Source organism: Thamnophis sirtalis, unplaced genomic scaffold (genome assembly GCF_051295495.1).
Source record: "Thamnophis sirtalis isolate CommonGarterSnake01/CBP01778 unplaced genomic scaffold, rThaSir2_p1.2 scaffold_6, whole genome shotgun sequence".
NCBI classification, from domain to species: Eukaryota; Metazoa; Chordata; class Lepidosauria; order Squamata; family Natricidae; genus Thamnophis; species Thamnophis sirtalis.
The window spans coordinates 76,864,477-76,883,237 of NW_028261386.1; the positions used below are offsets into that span (position 1 = coordinate 76,864,477).

The following is an 18,761-nucleotide window of genomic DNA, read 5'->3' on the forward strand; positions in this document are numbered from 1 at the left end:
ATGATAATTCCTCTACATCTGATTTCTTCCAATTCTAGGTCTGCACAAGCAAAACCAAAACACCATATTAGTTTCCTTACTTGTCCTGGCAAACTCTTGCCACTTTACACCAACTTTAACCCCTCTACCTATTTTTCAATTGTGCTATATTATCCAATATTACCATTTATTTATGTATTGGTCTCTTTTACCTGCAAAAAGATATTTACCTTGGTTCTGGGCACTACCAAGAATCCCCAAAAGATTTACAACATACATATATGCATAGAAAACTAAATGAAGTAGCAAAAGTTAAAATAAAAAGAAGGAATAGTGTTTTAACAAATCTAGAACCTCCAGTCATAGCACAATGTTTAAATATCAGATAAAAAGTATTATTTTCACTGCCCTCTGCTTATTTTTACTGTTTACATGCTGCGTTTGCTATATTGACAACGTCCATCAGTTTAACACAGCTACACATGGAAGAAATTAACATTTTGTATGTGTATAAAATACCTGTCCAAATGAAAGACTGTACAGTGTAATATTTTTATTAGGATAGTGATTAGATCTGGACTTTTTATGGACCATAGCTGAGCACACACATTTCAAAAATAATTAAACTTGAATTTGCTTCAAGACTGATTGTTTAATGAAGGTTTGTGGAAGTTTTCTATGTCAGCGATAGTCTCTGGCAAGGTGCTTCCTTTGGTCTCAGGCAAAAGCAGCACTGTTCCAGCAGCTATTAACCCTATGACAGCTGCAAATAAAACAGAACAAAAAACATCAGAAACCAAATTATGACATATTGTCAAGATGGACACACAATCATTTTATTTTGCATGTTTTATTTCGGCTGCATCAAAATTATCTGTACAGGTAGTCCTCAACTTACAACAGTTCATTTAGTGACTGTTCAAAGCGCCAATGTGTCAGACTTTTCGTTATATACACAATAACACATGAAGTAATATATACAATACCAAGAGTGGTTCTTCCAACGTGGTAGAGACAAAAGATTGGTTTCAGTTCTCAGAGCTTAGCATAGCTAAGCCACGCCCAGGCTTCTTACTGTCTCAGCTCCCATTGGCTGACCTTGTTACCATGTCTCTGCCAGTCATAACTTCTCTGACACAATGGCACTGAAAAAGTGACTTGTGACCATTTTTCACAGTTACAGCCATTGCAGCAAGCCCATGGTCATGTGATTTACACTTGAATGTTTGACAACTGACTCACATTTATGACAGTTGTAGTATCCTGGAGTCATATGACCCCCTTTTGCAACCTTCTAACAAGCAAAGTCAATGGGGAAGCCAGATTCACTTAACAACTATGTTACTAATTGAATAACTGCAGTGATTCACTTAACAAACAAGAAAAGTCGTAAAATGGGACAAAACTCGCTTAACACATTTCTCACTTCGCAACATAAATTCGGGACTCAATTGTGGTCTTAAGTCGAGGATTACCTGTCTTAAAAATTTGGATGCTTAACTTTGTCATGCCATGGGTCCCTTTGAAAGTCTAGTCACCTAGATTGAACATCTGGTATTTCTTTTTTCATGTACAGCTCTAATTTGTGTTGAATGATCCTAAGCATTATTTCAGTAGCATGTGAAATTAAGGATATTGTATGATTGTTTGCACACACTATTAAGTCTGTTTTGGTAGTAGAATGTAGATTGATCTCTTCCAGTCTGTTGACCAATATGTTACTCTCCAGATTTGCTGGCATAGATTGGTTAGAACTTTTATTGATTTTGTGTTCTGTTACTTGCCATATTTCATATATCATTTCCTTTAGCTTTCTGAATTGGTAATGATCAGAATGCTGATCCCTAAGTTCATCTTCTAGGGATAGATATTTTTGTAAATAGGAAACATCTTTTAAGGCATGTGGGATATTGATATGTATACTGTACAGTGCTTCATATACTCCTTCCATCTTTGTTTGATTGCCTTTGAATTGCTTACATTACAATATGTCAGGAGTGTCAAACACAAGGCCAGTGGGGTGCTTAAATCTGGCCCGCAGGGCCGGCCTGGTGCATCTGGCAGCCAATATGGGGCATAGGGGGCCCATACACAGTCCCCCCCCCAATGCCCCGTTTTCAGCCTAGACAGCCTCCTGTAGCACTCTGCTGGCCAAAATGGGGCATGCTTTTGCTGGCAAAGTGCTGCAGGAGGCCATTCAGGCTGAAAACAGGGCATGTGGGGTGGGGGGAGACAGGATGAACGCTTACGGCAGTACCCTGCCAGCCAAAACACACTCTGTTTTGGCCAGCAGAGTGCTGCATGAGGCCGTCCAAGTCAAAAATGGGATGTGTGGGGTCCGCACAATTCCACCCCATTCCCCATTTTGCCAGCATAGTGCTGCAGGAGGCATCCGTCCCATCTGCCCCCAGTCAGCCCATCAAGGAGAACTACAATACTGATCTGGCCCTTGAAGAAATCCAGTTTGACATCCCTGCAATATGTCCTTTGGAGTAAATCATTCAATTCAAGGTTGGAACTATTTTTTTTCATGTCTGTTTCCATCCTTCTTCCATTCCATCCTGACTTGGTAATGATTAGAGTAGTGATCTAATATCACATTCTGGTTCTTGAGGTCCTTGTAAGTAAGAAATATCTTCTAAGTTACCATGGCTGTTGGCATCTGTACCTGGGATGTTAATTAACAGCTCTCTGATATAGGTTTATTAAGTTCCTTTCTGAGTCCCAAAGGTGCTTTTTTTCAAGAGGCAATGGGACTTTCTGATTTTTCTTTGAAGACATTTCACTTTTCATCCAAGAAGCTTCTTCAGTTTGGGAAACATCTTCAAAGAAAAACCAGAAAGTCTAATTGCCTCTTGAAAAAAAGCACCTTTGGGACAACCATGACCAGGATTGGGGTGAAATTCAGCAGGTTCTGACACAGGTTCTGGAGAACTGGTAGAGAATATTTTGAGTTGTTCAGAGAACCTGCAAATACCACTTCTGGCTGGCCCCAGAGTGGGGTGGAATGGGGATTTTGCAATATCCTTCCCCTGCCATGCCTACCAAGCCATGCCCACAGAACTGGTAGTAAAAAATTTGAATTTCACCACTAAGAATCTCATTAGATTTTCCTTTCTGAGATTTCTCTCTTACTTGGTTTTGGTTTCTCTTCTCTTCTTGGCAATTTTCATATCTTTTTTATTGAGTTTAGTTTCTTCTCTTTTCTTATTTTTGGCAGTCTCTTAATGACTTCTTTTAAGTTCATTCCACAATTCTTTTCATTTTCTACTAATGAATTCAGGACTTCAAAATGACTCCTGATGTTCTCCTTGAAAATGGTTGGTATATGTTCAAGATCATATCATGAAACTGGCTGACTTTCTTCTTCTTTATCTTAACTTGAAATTTGCACAGGAGCAGCACCTGGTCAAATCTTGATACCATAAATGAACTCCATTTCCTTTTAGTTAATTTGATTTATATATACTTCATCTGGTAGTGTCCACGAAGAAGACATTCTGATTATTTGAAGACCATGTTAGCTGTTTCTTTGGAGTGACAGAAATTGATAAAATGGTTTTCTGTTTCATTTTGGTTTTCTAAACCATGTAATCAAACTATATTTTCCTCTTTTGTGTTTCCAACTTTGGCATTCCAATATGAAGTCACAAACAGTGCCTGCAAATTTTACCAATTTGTTGTATGATACAGATCTACATAGTCCAGTTAAGTTCAGTTGGACTGAATCCTTGGATGAATACAAAAGTGCATGATTGAGCATTAATGAACTGTAGCCGCCATAGATAGAATATTACTTACAGAAGACTAAAAGAGGTAGTTCATGCCAGATCTCTGCCAATCTGTAGACTATAAATGGAGATATGATTCCACCAAAATCGCACATGGAAGAACATACCATCATGCCAAGGTTTCTGAAAGAAGGATGGACAGACAGAAAGATCAGATTCAATGCTATACATACAGACATACAGACATATTAATAAAATAAATGAATAAATGAGAATTTGTCTCATTAGAAAGCCAAGAACCAAACCTTAATATCATTTTCATCCCCCAAAATATCTCTGAACTCCAGATAAGCCTATTTGATTTTTTTGATTTTATTTTGATTTTATTTAGCATTTATAGGCCGCCCTTTTCCCTGAGGGGACTCAGGGCGGCTTACAATAGTAAGGGAAGGGGAGTGAAAGACAAAATACAAAAGAAAATGTGAAATAACTAAAAAGTACTAAAACACAACATTCACTCAGTATTCGGGAGGGGCAAGAAAATTTATCCCCAGGCCTGACGGGCTAGCCAGATCTTGAGGGCTGTACGGAAGGCCTGGACTGTGGTCAGGCTATGAGTTTGGTGGGTGGTTGCAACCCAGTCATTTGTCTGAAAAGACACTGAGCCTCTTGTAAAGGAATCAGAACAGAGTATCGATGGATTAAAGAGAAATGACTACAAGTTGAACAAATGCAGATTCTCTCCCACTGAATGTATATGTCCTGCAGTGGTGAGTTCTGGATCCCAGTGCAACCAGTATTTTAAAAAATTAAAAACTTTAACAATATTTTCCTTTTTTCCTTCTTTAGAGAAAAGTAAAGAGGTTCACATTTAAAGGAACTGAAAGTGGGAAAAAGGAAAACTAACACATTTGATTATTTCACATCTTAGTTGCTTAACTCTTAAAGGGCTGAAGTTCAATTCCTGTTTATAGTCCTGAAATAAAGCCTTTCACAGCTCCATGACAAGCCAGTTCTATGTGATGACTTCCATGTTGGAAACAGCTGTCACTGATTGAGTCTATCTAGTGCATAAAAATTAAAAACCCTTTTTGAGTTATTTTTTATAAGAAATTAATGCCGTTCTGGACAGAATGGAAAGAAATATTACTAAAAATGTGAGCTATCAGAGAAAGCAAAAGGGACAGACCACTCTAACTTGAGGTTTACGCTGATTTGTTTTTTTAATAGGAACATCCAGGACAACTACAGACCTCATGTCCTAGGCTCATTTACAAATATGGATACAAAGCAAGGAGGAACAGATTCATGAAGAAGACAGTCAGCTGATGTGCTTCAGGTTCTCCAAGCCATCCCATGGAGTGACTGTTGTATTCCCTTCTACGGCATTCCAGTTCAAAACTGCCACTATTTCTAGCTGCCACCTTATTTATTTCCCTCTTGGTGAGACCAAGTTTCCTCCCTTAGAGGTGCTGAAGGCCATCATCTCATCCCCTCTATTGAGCAAAGATTCCCTCAGTTGGCTTTTAAGCATGGAAAAAGAGATATCATTGGCCTTGTCCTGCCTCATCTCCAAAGCTTCTCCACTTTGGCTTGCCATCTAATTCTATTTCTGATTTAATTCAGAGGAATAGTGCCTCAAAATTGGTGATAGTTGAGTAATCAAAGATACAGAGTTTCTACATTAAGCCATTCTTTGAAGCAGCACCTACCTAAGAAATGTTGGGTACAATTCAGCATTGACAAAGCAGACCATTTCGAAAGCCATAGTAATTCCTAACCTGCCAAAGGAACCTGTAATAATCTTTAACCAATGCATATCTGAAAAGAAAGCATATGTACATAGTTTACCCAAAATAATTTATTAGACGAAGATGATTAATACCAGTGATATAATAGGTAGTCCTCATTTTGCAACCACAACAGGAATTAGGACAACTGGGAAGTGGTCGCTCAGTGAAAAATCACACGGCCACAATTGTGCTCAAAATTGTTTTACTTTCTTTTGTTTTACTGCATCAGAAGGATACAACTCTAAATAGCCAGATGAAGCTAAATGGTGGGGTAGGTTCCTGGAACTCAATTCACAAGGAAGCTGGATAAATTTTATAATCCTTTTACCCAATTCTCCCACCCTTTAAAATGCTCACCTGGCACTGGAATAATTAGCAAGAAGAGAATTAATGTTTGTATGTACATTCATTGGATAGGAAGGATTACAAGAGAGTATGCAAGCAAGCAATGAGGTATATAAAGGAATGGGGCCTACAGTTGAAAACAGAGAGCTTAGGAAGCAAACAAAAGACTTTAGCATGAAAGTGATTAAAGGCTTATCAGTGTCAGGCAGCAGTGCAAGCCATAGAAGAATTCTAACCAATTAAGGTCACAGGTGAGCTTGTTAATTTGCCTGAGCATTTTGTGGGGATTCACTGCACTGTAGAAAAAAGCAGTTCAGGAAGAGATAGCTTGTTTAGGCAATCTCTCTACTCTGGAGGTGAGGTGGAGAAAATCATGTCATATATGTGGGCATTGGTTGCAAAGTCACTAAGTAAGGACTACCTGTGCAATTTCCCAGAGAACTAGTGGTAAAGATAAGTCCCCCTAAGCAGGGATGTCGAACCTGATTTCATTGAAGACTGCATCAGGGTTGTGTTTGACCTGCAGGTGGGCAAAGAGGGGGTGTGATCAGGGAAGGCATATTGGGGGTGGCCAGGGTGGGGGTGACCACCTTGATGTCATTTGTGTTGGGGGCACCTTTTGTGGCCAAGTGCTAAGGCAGGACTTCCCTTAGACCCTCCCTTACTCTCATTATAATCTCCTTCCTTCCTTCCTTCCTTCCTTCCTTCCTTCCTTCCTTCCTTCCTTTCTTCCTTCCTTCTCTTCTTTTTACTTCCTTGTTCATTCTCCTTTCTTCTTCCTTCCACTAGTTTAGTGCAATTAGTGAGAAAGGGATGTTCTCAACTTTTGGTTCTGTAAACAAGGGAAACAAAAGTCTGTTGTCTGTTCATAACTAGAAATGTCTTGAGTTTTGAAGAGATGATGCTCCTTAGAATCCTCCACTGTTGGGAGAATTACAGCAAATTGGATGGAAAGGGATTTAGGCAGGAATTAGAAAAGATACTCTTAGGACATATTAATAACACATAAGCAATAAATGTAGTAGGGAAGGAATAAATGGCCTGTTTCTGACCATGTCCTTTATACATGTCACTATCCATCTCTGCATTCAACTACTTAGAAAATCCATTTAAATATCCCATAGTTAATTATTTAATGATATGTGTAGTATGTCTGTTTTAAATAAATTTCAAAAATCTATTTGATATTCTTTTGCATTGAAAGTAAGTGTGAAATCCACCAGATAGCTTCATTCTGACCACTATATTAGCTTTGGTGAAGTGGTTCAGTCCATTTATATCAGAGTTCAGAAAACCTGAATCCCTCAAACATCTTTATTCATCATCATGATCATCACCATGATTATCATCACCATGATGACTACGATCACCATCAGTTTTATCCATATTGTGCATAGGGGTTTTTTTCTTTATCAAGTGACTCTCAAACTTCTTGGTTTTTTTCCCTCTTGATGCCATTGCAGATAGGCTGCTTGTGGCCACAATTTTGCTAAAGTAAATTCTTGCAGCATTTTCCTCAAGCTGCCCTTGGTCAGGGCAATTATAAAAGATGGACAGACATTATGTACTTACCATCTGGACAGAAAGCTGTAATAAGGCAAGCAATTCCGGCCACCAGATTAGAAGCTGCCCAGGGATAACGACGACCCACCCGCTCTATGGTAATGATGAGGATGAAAGCAGCTGGAAATTCAATAAGGGTGGCATAGAAAAAATCCAGGTAAACATTTCCACCAGCAACTCCTATGTGCATAATAAGTCCTTGGTACATTATGGCACTTGTGAACCTAGGAAAATAGGAGGAACAACAGTTAATTGGGGTTAGATTTATTGTCTAGCAATAGCACTTAGATTTATATACTGCTTCACGGTGATTTTACAACTCTCTCTAAGCAGTTTACAGAACCACAAGCCTTGAAAAAAATCAGTGCTCCAGATTTCACATGTCAATCTCACATTATATTACTAATATAAGCAAGCTGGGTTTATGATCAAGTTTTGTTAGCACGGTAGAAGCTTTTTTGTCTTCTGGGATTTTTACTGTTAAAAAGAGTTTGGTTCTCCAAACTGTAATGTTTTCAGGGCAATACAATTCCAATGTATTCAGAACACTCAGTATGGGGGAAAAAAGAACTGTCTGGAGCAAGGCTTAATGTTATAGAATGATGATGATGATATTATCTATTCGATCATGTCCAACACTTGGGTGATTCTATGGGCCAGTCAGTGTCTCCACATCTTCCAATCGTGCACTACTTCTTTTAGTTTTTCTATGTTGTAGTTGGTGTCAGTTTTGATGGTATCCAGACACTGTGTTCTTTGGTGGCTTTGGTTTATTTTTTACCACTAATAATGTTCTAAGAATATGGACCCAATTTTTTAATCAGCAGAGGAGTCTGAGCTTCAAGCAAAATATGAACTCTAACCAAGGGATTACCTGACTCTCAGTTGTACAAAAAATTGTAAATGTTACATATTATAGAGCCAACATAGCTGGCATAGCTAAAGTAAACAAGGATTCAAAGAAATGCATGAAATAAATGGCCTCTTACCAGTTATACATCAAAATTAATGTGTATTTCCTCATCTGTGGTGTCCTCACAAGGTCCAGCAGTGAAGGGCTAAGCTTTGTGTCATCTCCCTGTTCTTCTTCAAGATTAATATTCTATAAGGTAACAATTGCAAAATAAATAAAAAGACAAGGAAGATAAATACATACATATCCATCATATTGTTTTTGTTCAGGATAAACATTATGCTGAAAACAGAAATTGAGTAAGAAGTGTAAGGCATGAGATAAGAAAAAGTTAACCTAAAAGAAAAAAGTTAAAGCTAATTAACATCAAGCCCAACATCTTCTCTCTTTGAGGATTACATTCATTCCAGTTTACCCTGCAAAATTGCAGGTGACCAGACAATCAAAGTCCTTTTATCAAATCAAATTTGTATCAAATGCATCGCATGTAAAAAGGGTAGAACTTCCATACCCACCATTCTGATGTTAGTCACAGCCTCTGCAGATGCACCTGACTCTTCATTTATATATTTATTTTGCAACTTTAACCCTCTTTCATTCTTTTTCTATGACCAACTCTACATTCATTCAAACTTTTCACTCACTTTCCCTCTCAATCTCCATTCATTCATACTTTTACATCCTTGACCCTATAGCTTTTTCTCTTGCTGTACATATCTTTTAAATATCTCATCATGAGATTTTGTTTTCACATTGATAAAAAATATTATGATCTGTTGTAAGACTATCAATAGATGCAAACACAAAGCCGCCTCCCTTTTACTCCAAAAACATGAGAAAATGTCCCAGAACATTGCTGCTTATATTGCCTGAGTAGAATTTTCCTATTTGAAAATAGAGTACAGGCTGGAATTTATGTGTTGTAACCTCACTTTGCATCTAATAAATATCATCAATCAGAACTTTGAGACCTTTGTTCTTTAGATTAACCATTTCCATTTTGGGTAAATACAAGAGATGTCTGATGCCAACTCTTACTATAGTCTACTTAGTTTTATCTTTTTGCTGACATACTTTTATGTCTGTTCCATCAGATGACCATCTCCCTTTTCTGTTGTCTGATGTTGTTCTTTACCTTTGCTTTTAATTTCATATGCTGCTCAGAGAGGTCAAGAAGTTGGAGGGCTTTAGAAATGGAAATAAGTACATAAATACTAAACTCCCACTTCTCTATAATATAGTGGAGAGAAACAAGCTCTTGAATGCAACTTTTTAGCATTGTTCAACATTCATTCCTCAGAACCGACAACATGACATTCTACCAGTATTTGCATGTCTTAAAATATTTCCATGCATTTTCCGTCTTTAATTAATATTTTTAAAAAGAAAAGTAAATTCATCTACTTGCTCTAGTTTTTTTGTCAAGTATGTATACATTGTAAACATTTCATTCATCTTTATACTAGTGTTTTTCAAAGTGTGGTTCAATTATCCTTCTCAGTGGTTCACAAAATCAATATTACTTGCCAGACTATGTTGAAAAACGATTGATTATGTACTTGGTCTGAGGGGTAGTGAGATCTTGCCCCTGTCATGGTCGGACCGCTTCCTACTGAGGCTCGACTTTCGGAGACCAATCCCCCGCTGTAGGGAGGAGGAACCGATTAGGTGGTTCCATCCCAGGCGTCTTATGGATCCCCAGGGTTTCCAGACGGCGCTTGGAGTTATGCCTGATACTCTCGCCCATAGCTCAGTGGAGACCTTAGTCACCACTTGGAACTTGGTGGCGGCTGAGGCTCTCCACCAGATTGCACCTTTACGGCCGATCCGCAGCAGTGGATCCAGGAGGGCTCCTTGGTTCACCAAGGACCTCCGGGAGATGAAGCGCCAAAAGAGACGCCTAGAGCGCCGCTGGAGGTCCAGTAAATCCAAGCGCTATTAAAAGCTTGCATCGGAGCATATCTATCGGCAATATGGACAACCAAGAACAACTATATTGCCGCTCTGATAGCGTCCACTGAGTCTCGCCCTGCCGCCCTGTTTAGGGTGACCCCCTCCCTCCTAAACACGGGTTGCGGATAACCCTTTACAGGGTAGAGCAGAGGAATATGTCCAGTTCCTCACGGACAAAGTTGCTCGGCTTTGGATGGACCTGGACTCCAATTGCGCAGAGCCAGCTGGGGTTCCGGGAAGGTCTTGAACGTCATCTCTGGACTGACTTTCAACCTGTTGCCCCTGATGAAGTGGACAAGGCCATGGGAGCGGTGAGTGCTGCCACATGTATACTGGACCTGTGCCCCTCCTGGCTGGTCATGAACAGCAAGGAGGTGACACGGAGCTGGATCCAGGTGATGGTGAATGCCTCTATTCAGGAGGGCTTCTTTCCACCGGCATTGAAGATTGCGGTGGTGAGACCACTCCTGAAGAAGCCATCGCTGGATCCAGCCATTTTGAATAACTATCATCCAGTCTCCAACCTCCCCTTTATTGGGAAGGTTGTTGAGAAAGTGGTGGCCTCTCAACTCCGACGGTCCTTGGATGAAGCCGATTATCTGGACTCCTTTCAGTCTGGATTCAGGCCTGGCTACAGCACAGAAACCGCTTTGGTCACGCTGACCGATGATCTCTGGAGAGCCAGGGATGGAGGCCACCCCTCCATCCTAGTGCTCCTTGACCTCTCAGCGGCCTTCGATACCATCAACCATGTATCCTTCTGCGACGGTTGCGAGAGGTGGGGGTGGGAGGCACAGTTTTTCGGTGGTTCTCCTCCTACCTCTTGGACAGGTCGCAGTCGGTGTTGGTCGGGGGGCAGAGGTCAACCCCTAGAACTATGGGGTTCTATAACTATGGGGAACCCCAAAATATGGGGTTCCTCAGGGTTCAGTCCTGTCCCCCCTCCTGTTTAACATCTACATGAAGCCACTGGGTGAAATCATTCGCCGGCACGGGAGAAAATACCATCAATACGTGGACGATACTCAGTTGTATCTGTCCGCCCCGTGCCAACTCAGTGAAGCGGTTGACGTGATGTGCCAGTGCCTGGAGGCTGTCAGGGTCTGGATGGGGGTTTACAAGCTTGTGCTCAATCCAGACAAGACCGAGTGGCTGTTGTGTTTCCCTCCCAAAAATTTGGTTAGTATTCCATCACTCAGGCTGGGGGGGGTGAAATTCTACGCCCCTCAGACAGGGCTCGCAACTTGGGAGTCCTCCTGGACCCACAGCTGATTTTAGAACACCATTTGTAGGCTGTGACCAGGGGGGCATTTGCCCAGGTTCACCTGGTGCACCAGTTGCGTCCCTACCTGAACCGGGAGGCACTCGCAACAGTCACTCACACCCTCGTGACCTCAAGACTGGACTACTGCAATGAGCTCTACATGGGGCAGCCCTTGAAGAGCATTCGGAGACTTCAACTTGTCCAGAATGCAGCCGCACGAGTGATTGTGGGTGTACCTCGATACACCCACATTACACCTATCCTCCGCGAGCTGCACTGGCTTCCAATCGGTCTCCGGATACGCTTCAAGGTGCTAGTTATTACTTATAAAGCCCTTCATGGTATTGGACCTGGGTACTTGAGAGACCGCCTGCTGCCAATTACCTCCCAAAGACCCTTTAGATCGCACAGGGGCGGCCTCCTCTGGGTTCCATCCACCAGCCAATGCCATCTGGCTACGACCCGGGGGAGGGCCTTCTCTGTTGCAGCTCCGGCCCTTTGGAATGAACTCCCCACGGAGATTCGGACCCTCACCTCTCTCCTGGCTTTCCAAAAAGCCGTTAAGACCTGGCTGTGCCGGCAGGCCTGGGGTTGATGAGCTCCCTTCCCCTCTCGACAGGTGTTGTTGTTGGTTATTTTAAATGTCTATTTTGTATTGCATGTTTCCCTTTCCCACTGGAGTTATTCGCCGCCCTGAGTCCCTTTTAGGGAATAGGGCAACATATAAATGGAAAAAGTAAGGAGGAAGGAAGGTACTATCAAGTCACTTTCAATTCCCAGGAATCACAGATTTTTTTCCATGATGATCTATCCCTAATATGTTCTTTCAGGTTTCCTAATGAAAAATAATACAATATTAAAATCCCATCAAACCCCATCATTCATGGTAGATGCATCTTTCTGGCAGTGTAAATGTGTAGTACACACCACCCACCATCCATGTGTCTGCTCAAATCCACTACTGAAAGATTCAAATCCATCTAATGAATCAGAGGAGGAAGAAGATCAGATAAGGTTAATAGACTGCGACAACATCCTATGACAAAAGCCTACCAATAATAAGTAGGCACATGTAGTGTTTAAGACTCACCTCAAAAAAGGCTGGTACAACTTTTCCATTTTTTTTAGCAATTTCATCCACGAGTTTCATAGCTCGGGCATTCTGTCCTTGAGTGATTAGCCACCTGGGTGACTCAGGGATGCACCTACAAAAGAACTGGAATCATTAATCTGGTCCAGAAATGCTCATGGCAAAAAACAAGCTCATAGGATGGGACCAGACATCTACCTTCTTCTACATGCATTAATTAAAATAGGCTTGTTGCACTTTAAAGATATAACCAATTTACTGTTATGTGATACGAACAGCATTATTTCATAAAAGGAATACATCCATAGCAGGTTAGACAGCAGTAACATAGTTCCGAAGGAAATGGAGATGTAGGAGAAGCAAGCAATGAAAATTACCTATTGTTCCTGGTTATTCACAAATCAATTGTTGGATGCCACACAAACATTATTTTATTCTTGTAGGATGATAAGGGCTGGGTGGATTTCTGTTTATTTCTTGACAAATAGATGACTATGACTACATGTTCTTGGCTTCCTTCACTCCTTTACTCAAAGGTGGCTTGTTTGAGGTCACAGGTAGCACCACCTTTGAAGCTGGAGTGACCCCTTATTGGTCACAAACTCTTTTGCAGCCTTTGTTGGCTTATAGCAATAAAAAATAAAGCTTTGCAGGGGAGGCTGTTGATACCATATAATCATTCTTTAAGGCCATGGTTCTCAACCTGTGGTCTGTGGACACCTGGGGGCCACAATGTCATCATAGGGGGTCTGCAAAGGCTTGAAGAAATATTATGATTTAAATTTTGGGTTAAGTCTTGGGGGGGGGTCATGTTCCATAGTCATGTTCCATGGCCACAAAAAGTATTTAAAGGGTGACTGTAATGCAGAAAATGTTGAGAACCACTGCTTTAAGGCAATCTTAGCATACATGTCTCTCAAAAAGGAGAATGTTTTATTACAATAAACTCATCTCAAAGTCTATCCTTCACCACTCTAGTTCTTAGGATATCTGGTGGCAACCATGATTTTGGCTAGACTGGCTTAGTAGTTTAGTAATTTGTGGGAAATAGCCACTAAATAGAAATAATTCACTTTTGTGCAGAAGAGAGGAAGATGAGTTACTGGGAACCAAGCTGAGTCATTTATTAAAAATAAGCAAGTAATTATGGGCCTCATGGTGTTGTTAAATTACAACTTCCACAATCCTTCACAATTGCTATGGAGGATATGACTGCTTGATGTTGGAATCTAATATCACCAGGAGATTCTTCATCCCTATCCTAATTCCACTAGACGCAACCTTCCCTTGTTCCATAATAGAATCTATTCCTTGGATATTATAGGCAAAAGACTGACCGAGCAAGACGTTCTTACCAGTAGTAGAGTAAGAGAAGGAACATTGGAAGAGTAACAGCAAGTTGAAGCCACCTCCAGTTGGGAATTGCATAAGCCAAAGCATTGAGAATGAGGAGGCCAAAACCATATGCCATTTGATAGAGAATGGCCACAGTCCTCCTGTAGCTTGGACCAACAATTTCGGTGACTGAAAAATAAAATGACAACTTTCCATATTAATTCTTAATTGACAAATAGCTTATTTGTAAGCTTTGATTAGAAAGAATGCCTGTAAGCAAAAGAAATGGTGGAAAACACATTTGTTTCAAACAATAAAAAACTAATAAGGGAGATCAATTTTGAAACTGGAAGAAAATGATGGAAATGATACATAGTCTACCAATATCTTTGATCTCTTTGGTTTCTCAGTGGCTTTTAGTAATATTAACCATGACATCCTCCTGGAACTCTGGGTCCAACTTAGGAGGTATAGTGCTTTAATGACTCTGCTTTTTATTTGCTTGTTTATTTAAATAATTATTTAATTTGTTCACGCTCATCTTGCCATTATTTGCAAGGGATGTCTCAAAAAATAGTGCTGTAGCTTCTGTCTTATCCCTTGGTTTTGATTCATGAAGTGCCTCCAGATTCAATTTAATGCAACATTTGGATTAAATTGGTGGACAAAATCATCCAGAGATCTGGGCACAAAAATTCAGAAGCACCCTAAAAAACATGGTAAACTTACAAATGAACCAACTCAGTTCATTGCGTTAAATCCACATTATTGCAACAAAAGGTACTTGTACTCTCTTTTAACCTTTGTTCATCTGTGGCTAATTGCAATATAAATATAACCCACCAACATCTTCCTTGCTCCATGTCCTCATGAAGCTGCCATCATTTGATCCCTGGTTGTACCAAAGGTAGCTTTAACTCAAACTTGGCTATTTTGGTTTTGAACGGCTGCTTTCTCCCTTTATTTCTCCAAAAACAGTTTTAATGTGAATATATTCTGGCATGCTTTACCAATTATTCCGTATCTTATGAGATCAGATTGACTCCTGGGAGCTAGAACCCAATCTCCTATTGGCCACTCCAGGCTGGTATGGGCATACACCCTCCTTTATGATTTCTGGGAACTGTTATCTAAGGAAATTCTTGTTTGGACACTAAGAAACTTTCAATTTTTTTTAATGAGTTCTCAATCTATACCTGCCAAGTCTCCAAGACTATATACTTTCGAGTGTGTATATATATATATATATATATATGTGTGTGTGTGTGTGTGTGTGTGTGTGTGTGTGTGTGTGTGTGTGTGTGTGTGTCTCAGCCTTCAACAGTAACCAAAAAATAGCCAACATCTTAAGAAACCCCAAAGACAAAATCCTAGAAAACCAAGGAGTCTACGAAATACCATGCAAAATTTGCTCTGCAACATACATAGGACAAACGAACAGGAGAATAAATGCACACATCGCAGAACACAAGAACGCAGTAAGAAAAAAAGAAAAAACCTCCTCCCTTTTCTAGCACCTTAAAGCTACAGGACATGAAATTAATTTTGAAGGAACCAAATTAATCTCCAAAACTGAATACTTCAACAAGAGAATATTTATGAAAGCTATCGAAATAGAGAAACACCCCCACAATATGAATAAATGTGACGATACCTGCTGCCTACCAGACATCTGTAAACCAGCCCTAGTCAATAAATGAGGGATTATTAAGGAAAGTCTAGGACCTCAGGAGGTCACTGTGCCTCAGATAGGCGGGTGTGAGTCCCTTTCTGTGAAATGGGGCCTTGGAGTTTAGGTGGGCCTTTTTGTCTCCCTTTATTTATTTATCAGCACAAATAAAAAAAACATATATATAGAGCACAGGTTCGATTCCCAGTAAGGGTGTGGCTAGCTGATGAGAGCTAAATAGCTTGAAATAGATCTATACTAGTCTCCCTTTATTTATTTATCAGCATAAATACAACAAATATATATATAGATAGAGATAGAGATAGAGATAGAGATAGAGATAGAGATAGAGATAGAGATAGAGATAGAGATAGAGATAGAGATAGAGATGATAGAGATAGAGATAGAGATAGAGATAGAGATAGAGATAGAGATAGAGATAGAGAGAGAGAGAGATAGAGATAGAGATGAGAGAGATAGAGATAGAGATAGAGATAGAGATAGAGATAGAGATAGAGATAGAGATAGAGATAGAGATAGAGATAGAGATAGAGATAGAGATAGAGATAGAGATAGAGATAGAGATAGAGATAGAGATAGAGATGATAGAGATAGAGATAGAGATAGAGATAGAGATGGATGGATGGAAGGATGGAAGGATGGATGGATGGATGGATGGATGGATGGATGGATGGATGGATGGATGGATGATATAGATATAGATATAGATATAGATATAGATATAGATATAGATATAGATATAGATATAGATATAGATATAGATATAGATATAGATATAGATATAGATATAGATATAGATATATTGATATAGATATAGATGATATAGATAGATATAGATATAGATATAGATATAGATATAGATATAGATATAGATATAGATATAGATATAGATATAGATATAGATATAGATATAGATATAGATATAGATATAGATATAGATATAGATATAGATATAGATATAGATATAGATATAGATATAGATATGGATGGATGGATGGATGATATAGATATAGATATAGATATAGATATAGATATAGATATAGATATAGATATAGATATAGATATAGATATAGATATAGATATAGATATAGATATAGATATAGATATAGATATAGATATAGATATAGATATAGATATAGATATAGATATAGATATAGATATAGATATAGATATAGATATAGATATAGATATAGATTTTATATATATACTTAAAGTCACAACCCCTGGTATGCCCAAGTATGGGAGGAAGGTCACACTTCCACTCTCTGTCATTAGGCTCGTCACAAGAGACCATCCAGACAGAAACCCAATATTTTTTACTGTTGCCTTTTTGTTACATTTTGTTATATTTATGCTGATAAATAAATAAAGGGAGACTAGTATAGATCTATTTCAAGCTATTTAGCTCTCATCAGCTAGCCATACCCATGTTTGGGAATCGAACCTGTGCTCCAACCCCTTGTAAAAATCTAATAGATACCTTTCACCCTGGCTTCGCTGATAACGGATAAGAGCCTGTGGCCTAATGGCTAAGATCTCTGCCTAGTATACAAATAAAAAAACACAAATATAACAAAGGCAACAGTAAAAATATTGGGTTTCTGTCGTGATGGACTCTTGTGACGAGCCGAAGGACAGATGATGGAAGCAGTTAGCTTCCTCCCATAATTGGGGCTTACCAGGGGTTGTAAAAATCTTATATATATATAAGATTAGAGAGAGAGAGAGAGAGAGAGAGAGAGAGAGAGAGAGAGAGAGAGAGAGAGAGAGAGAGAGAGAGAGAGAGAGAGAGAGAGAGAGAGAGAGAGAGAGAGAGAGAGAGAGATGATAGAGATAGAGATAGAGATAGAGATAGAGATAGAGAGATAGAGAGATAGAGAGATAGAGAGATAGATAGATAGATAGATAGATAGACAGACAGACAGACAGACAGACAGACAGACAGACAGACAGACAGACAGACAGACGGATATAGATATAGATATAGATATAGATATAGATATAGATATAGATATAGATATAGATATAGATATAGATATAGATATAGATATAGATATAGATATAGATATAGATATAGATATAGATATAGATATAGATATAGATATAGATATAGATATAGATATAGATATCCCACCTCGTCATGATTGATGTATCTTTCTCCCCCAGGTGATAATGTTTGGCGGGAGAGGAAAAGAGGGAAACAAGCCTGGGGAAATCCATCATTCCTTATCTCTAATGTGTCCTGTAGACATTCAATAGGAACAACACTGATTTTTGGCATTGGGACTGTGGCAGGAACAGCAGCTTTCATGCTGGTGGATCATCATGGATAAATTTAATTTAATCTGATCATGAGAACGAAGCCTATATTAATATATATTGTAGTAAAATTATCACAAATTAATATGGCTGCAAAAGGTTGGCAGTTTAAGACCTAAGTACCACATGGGGGTACTCCTGTTTTTGCCCCAACTTAGCCAACTAGCAGTTCAAAAGCATGCAAATACTTATTGAATAGATAAATATTTCCTACACTGCAGGGGTGGGTTTCTCGCCCTGTTCCAACCGGATCGGTTGGAACGAGGCCGGCGGCGTCCTCACGCACGCACGCGGTGCACGCGTGCACGCACGTGGTGTCCTCACGCACGCACGCAACGTGTGCGTGCATGCACGTGGCGCGCGCATGTGTACTAGCGTCTGCGCGATGCTCCAGCTGCTCCTGGAGGATCGCGCAGGCGTTCTGCGCATGCGTGGAAAGCGCGAAATTCGAAAAAACCGGGTAAGGAGCGGGCGCGGGTGTGCGGGCGTGCGCGGGCGCGGGGGGGGCTTCGCCGTTCCCGGAAGTTACTTACTTCCGGGTTCGGCGACCAACCGGATCGCAGGGACCGGTGCGAACCGGTCGAAACCCAGCCCTGCTACACTGATGGAAAGATAACAGAGTTCCATGTTCCTTGGCATAGCGTCATGATCACGGAAGTCTTTGGAAAATGCTGGCTCCCCCAACTAAGAAATGGAGATGAGCACTGCTGCCCCCTAGAATCAGACATGATTGGGCAGGGGAAACCTTTATCCTTTTCTTTAATCTAATATAAAATATTTCTTAAA

The 18,761-nt window shown here is 39.9% G+C and overlaps 1 protein-coding gene across 6 annotated transcripts in view; it reads right to left on the bottom strand.

Moving 5' to 3' along the window:
* Nucleotides 1-517: 517 nt before the first annotated feature.
* LOC106548799 (solute carrier family 22 member 2) overlaps nt 518-18,761 on the bottom strand; it is a 34,929-nt gene continuing 16,685 nt past the window's right edge. For all 6 annotated transcript variants that reach the window (XM_087718220.1, XM_087718218.1, XM_087718219.1 and 3 more), the window contains 7 exons: nt 13,987-14,155; nt 12,632-12,746; nt 8,401-8,513; nt 7,421-7,635; nt 5,423-5,531; nt 3,781-3,893; nt 518-742 (listed from right to left, as the gene is read on the bottom strand). In XM_087718220.1, the coding sequence (XP_087574346.1) occupies nt 618-742; nt 3,781-3,893; nt 5,423-5,531; nt 7,421-7,635; nt 8,401-8,513; nt 12,632-12,746; nt 13,987-14,155 (959 nt within the window). In that variant the 3' untranslated portion in view covers nt 518-617. The remainder of the gene's footprint in view (nt 743-3,780; nt 3,894-5,422; nt 5,532-7,420; nt 7,636-8,400; nt 8,514-12,631; nt 12,747-13,986; nt 14,156-18,761) is intronic.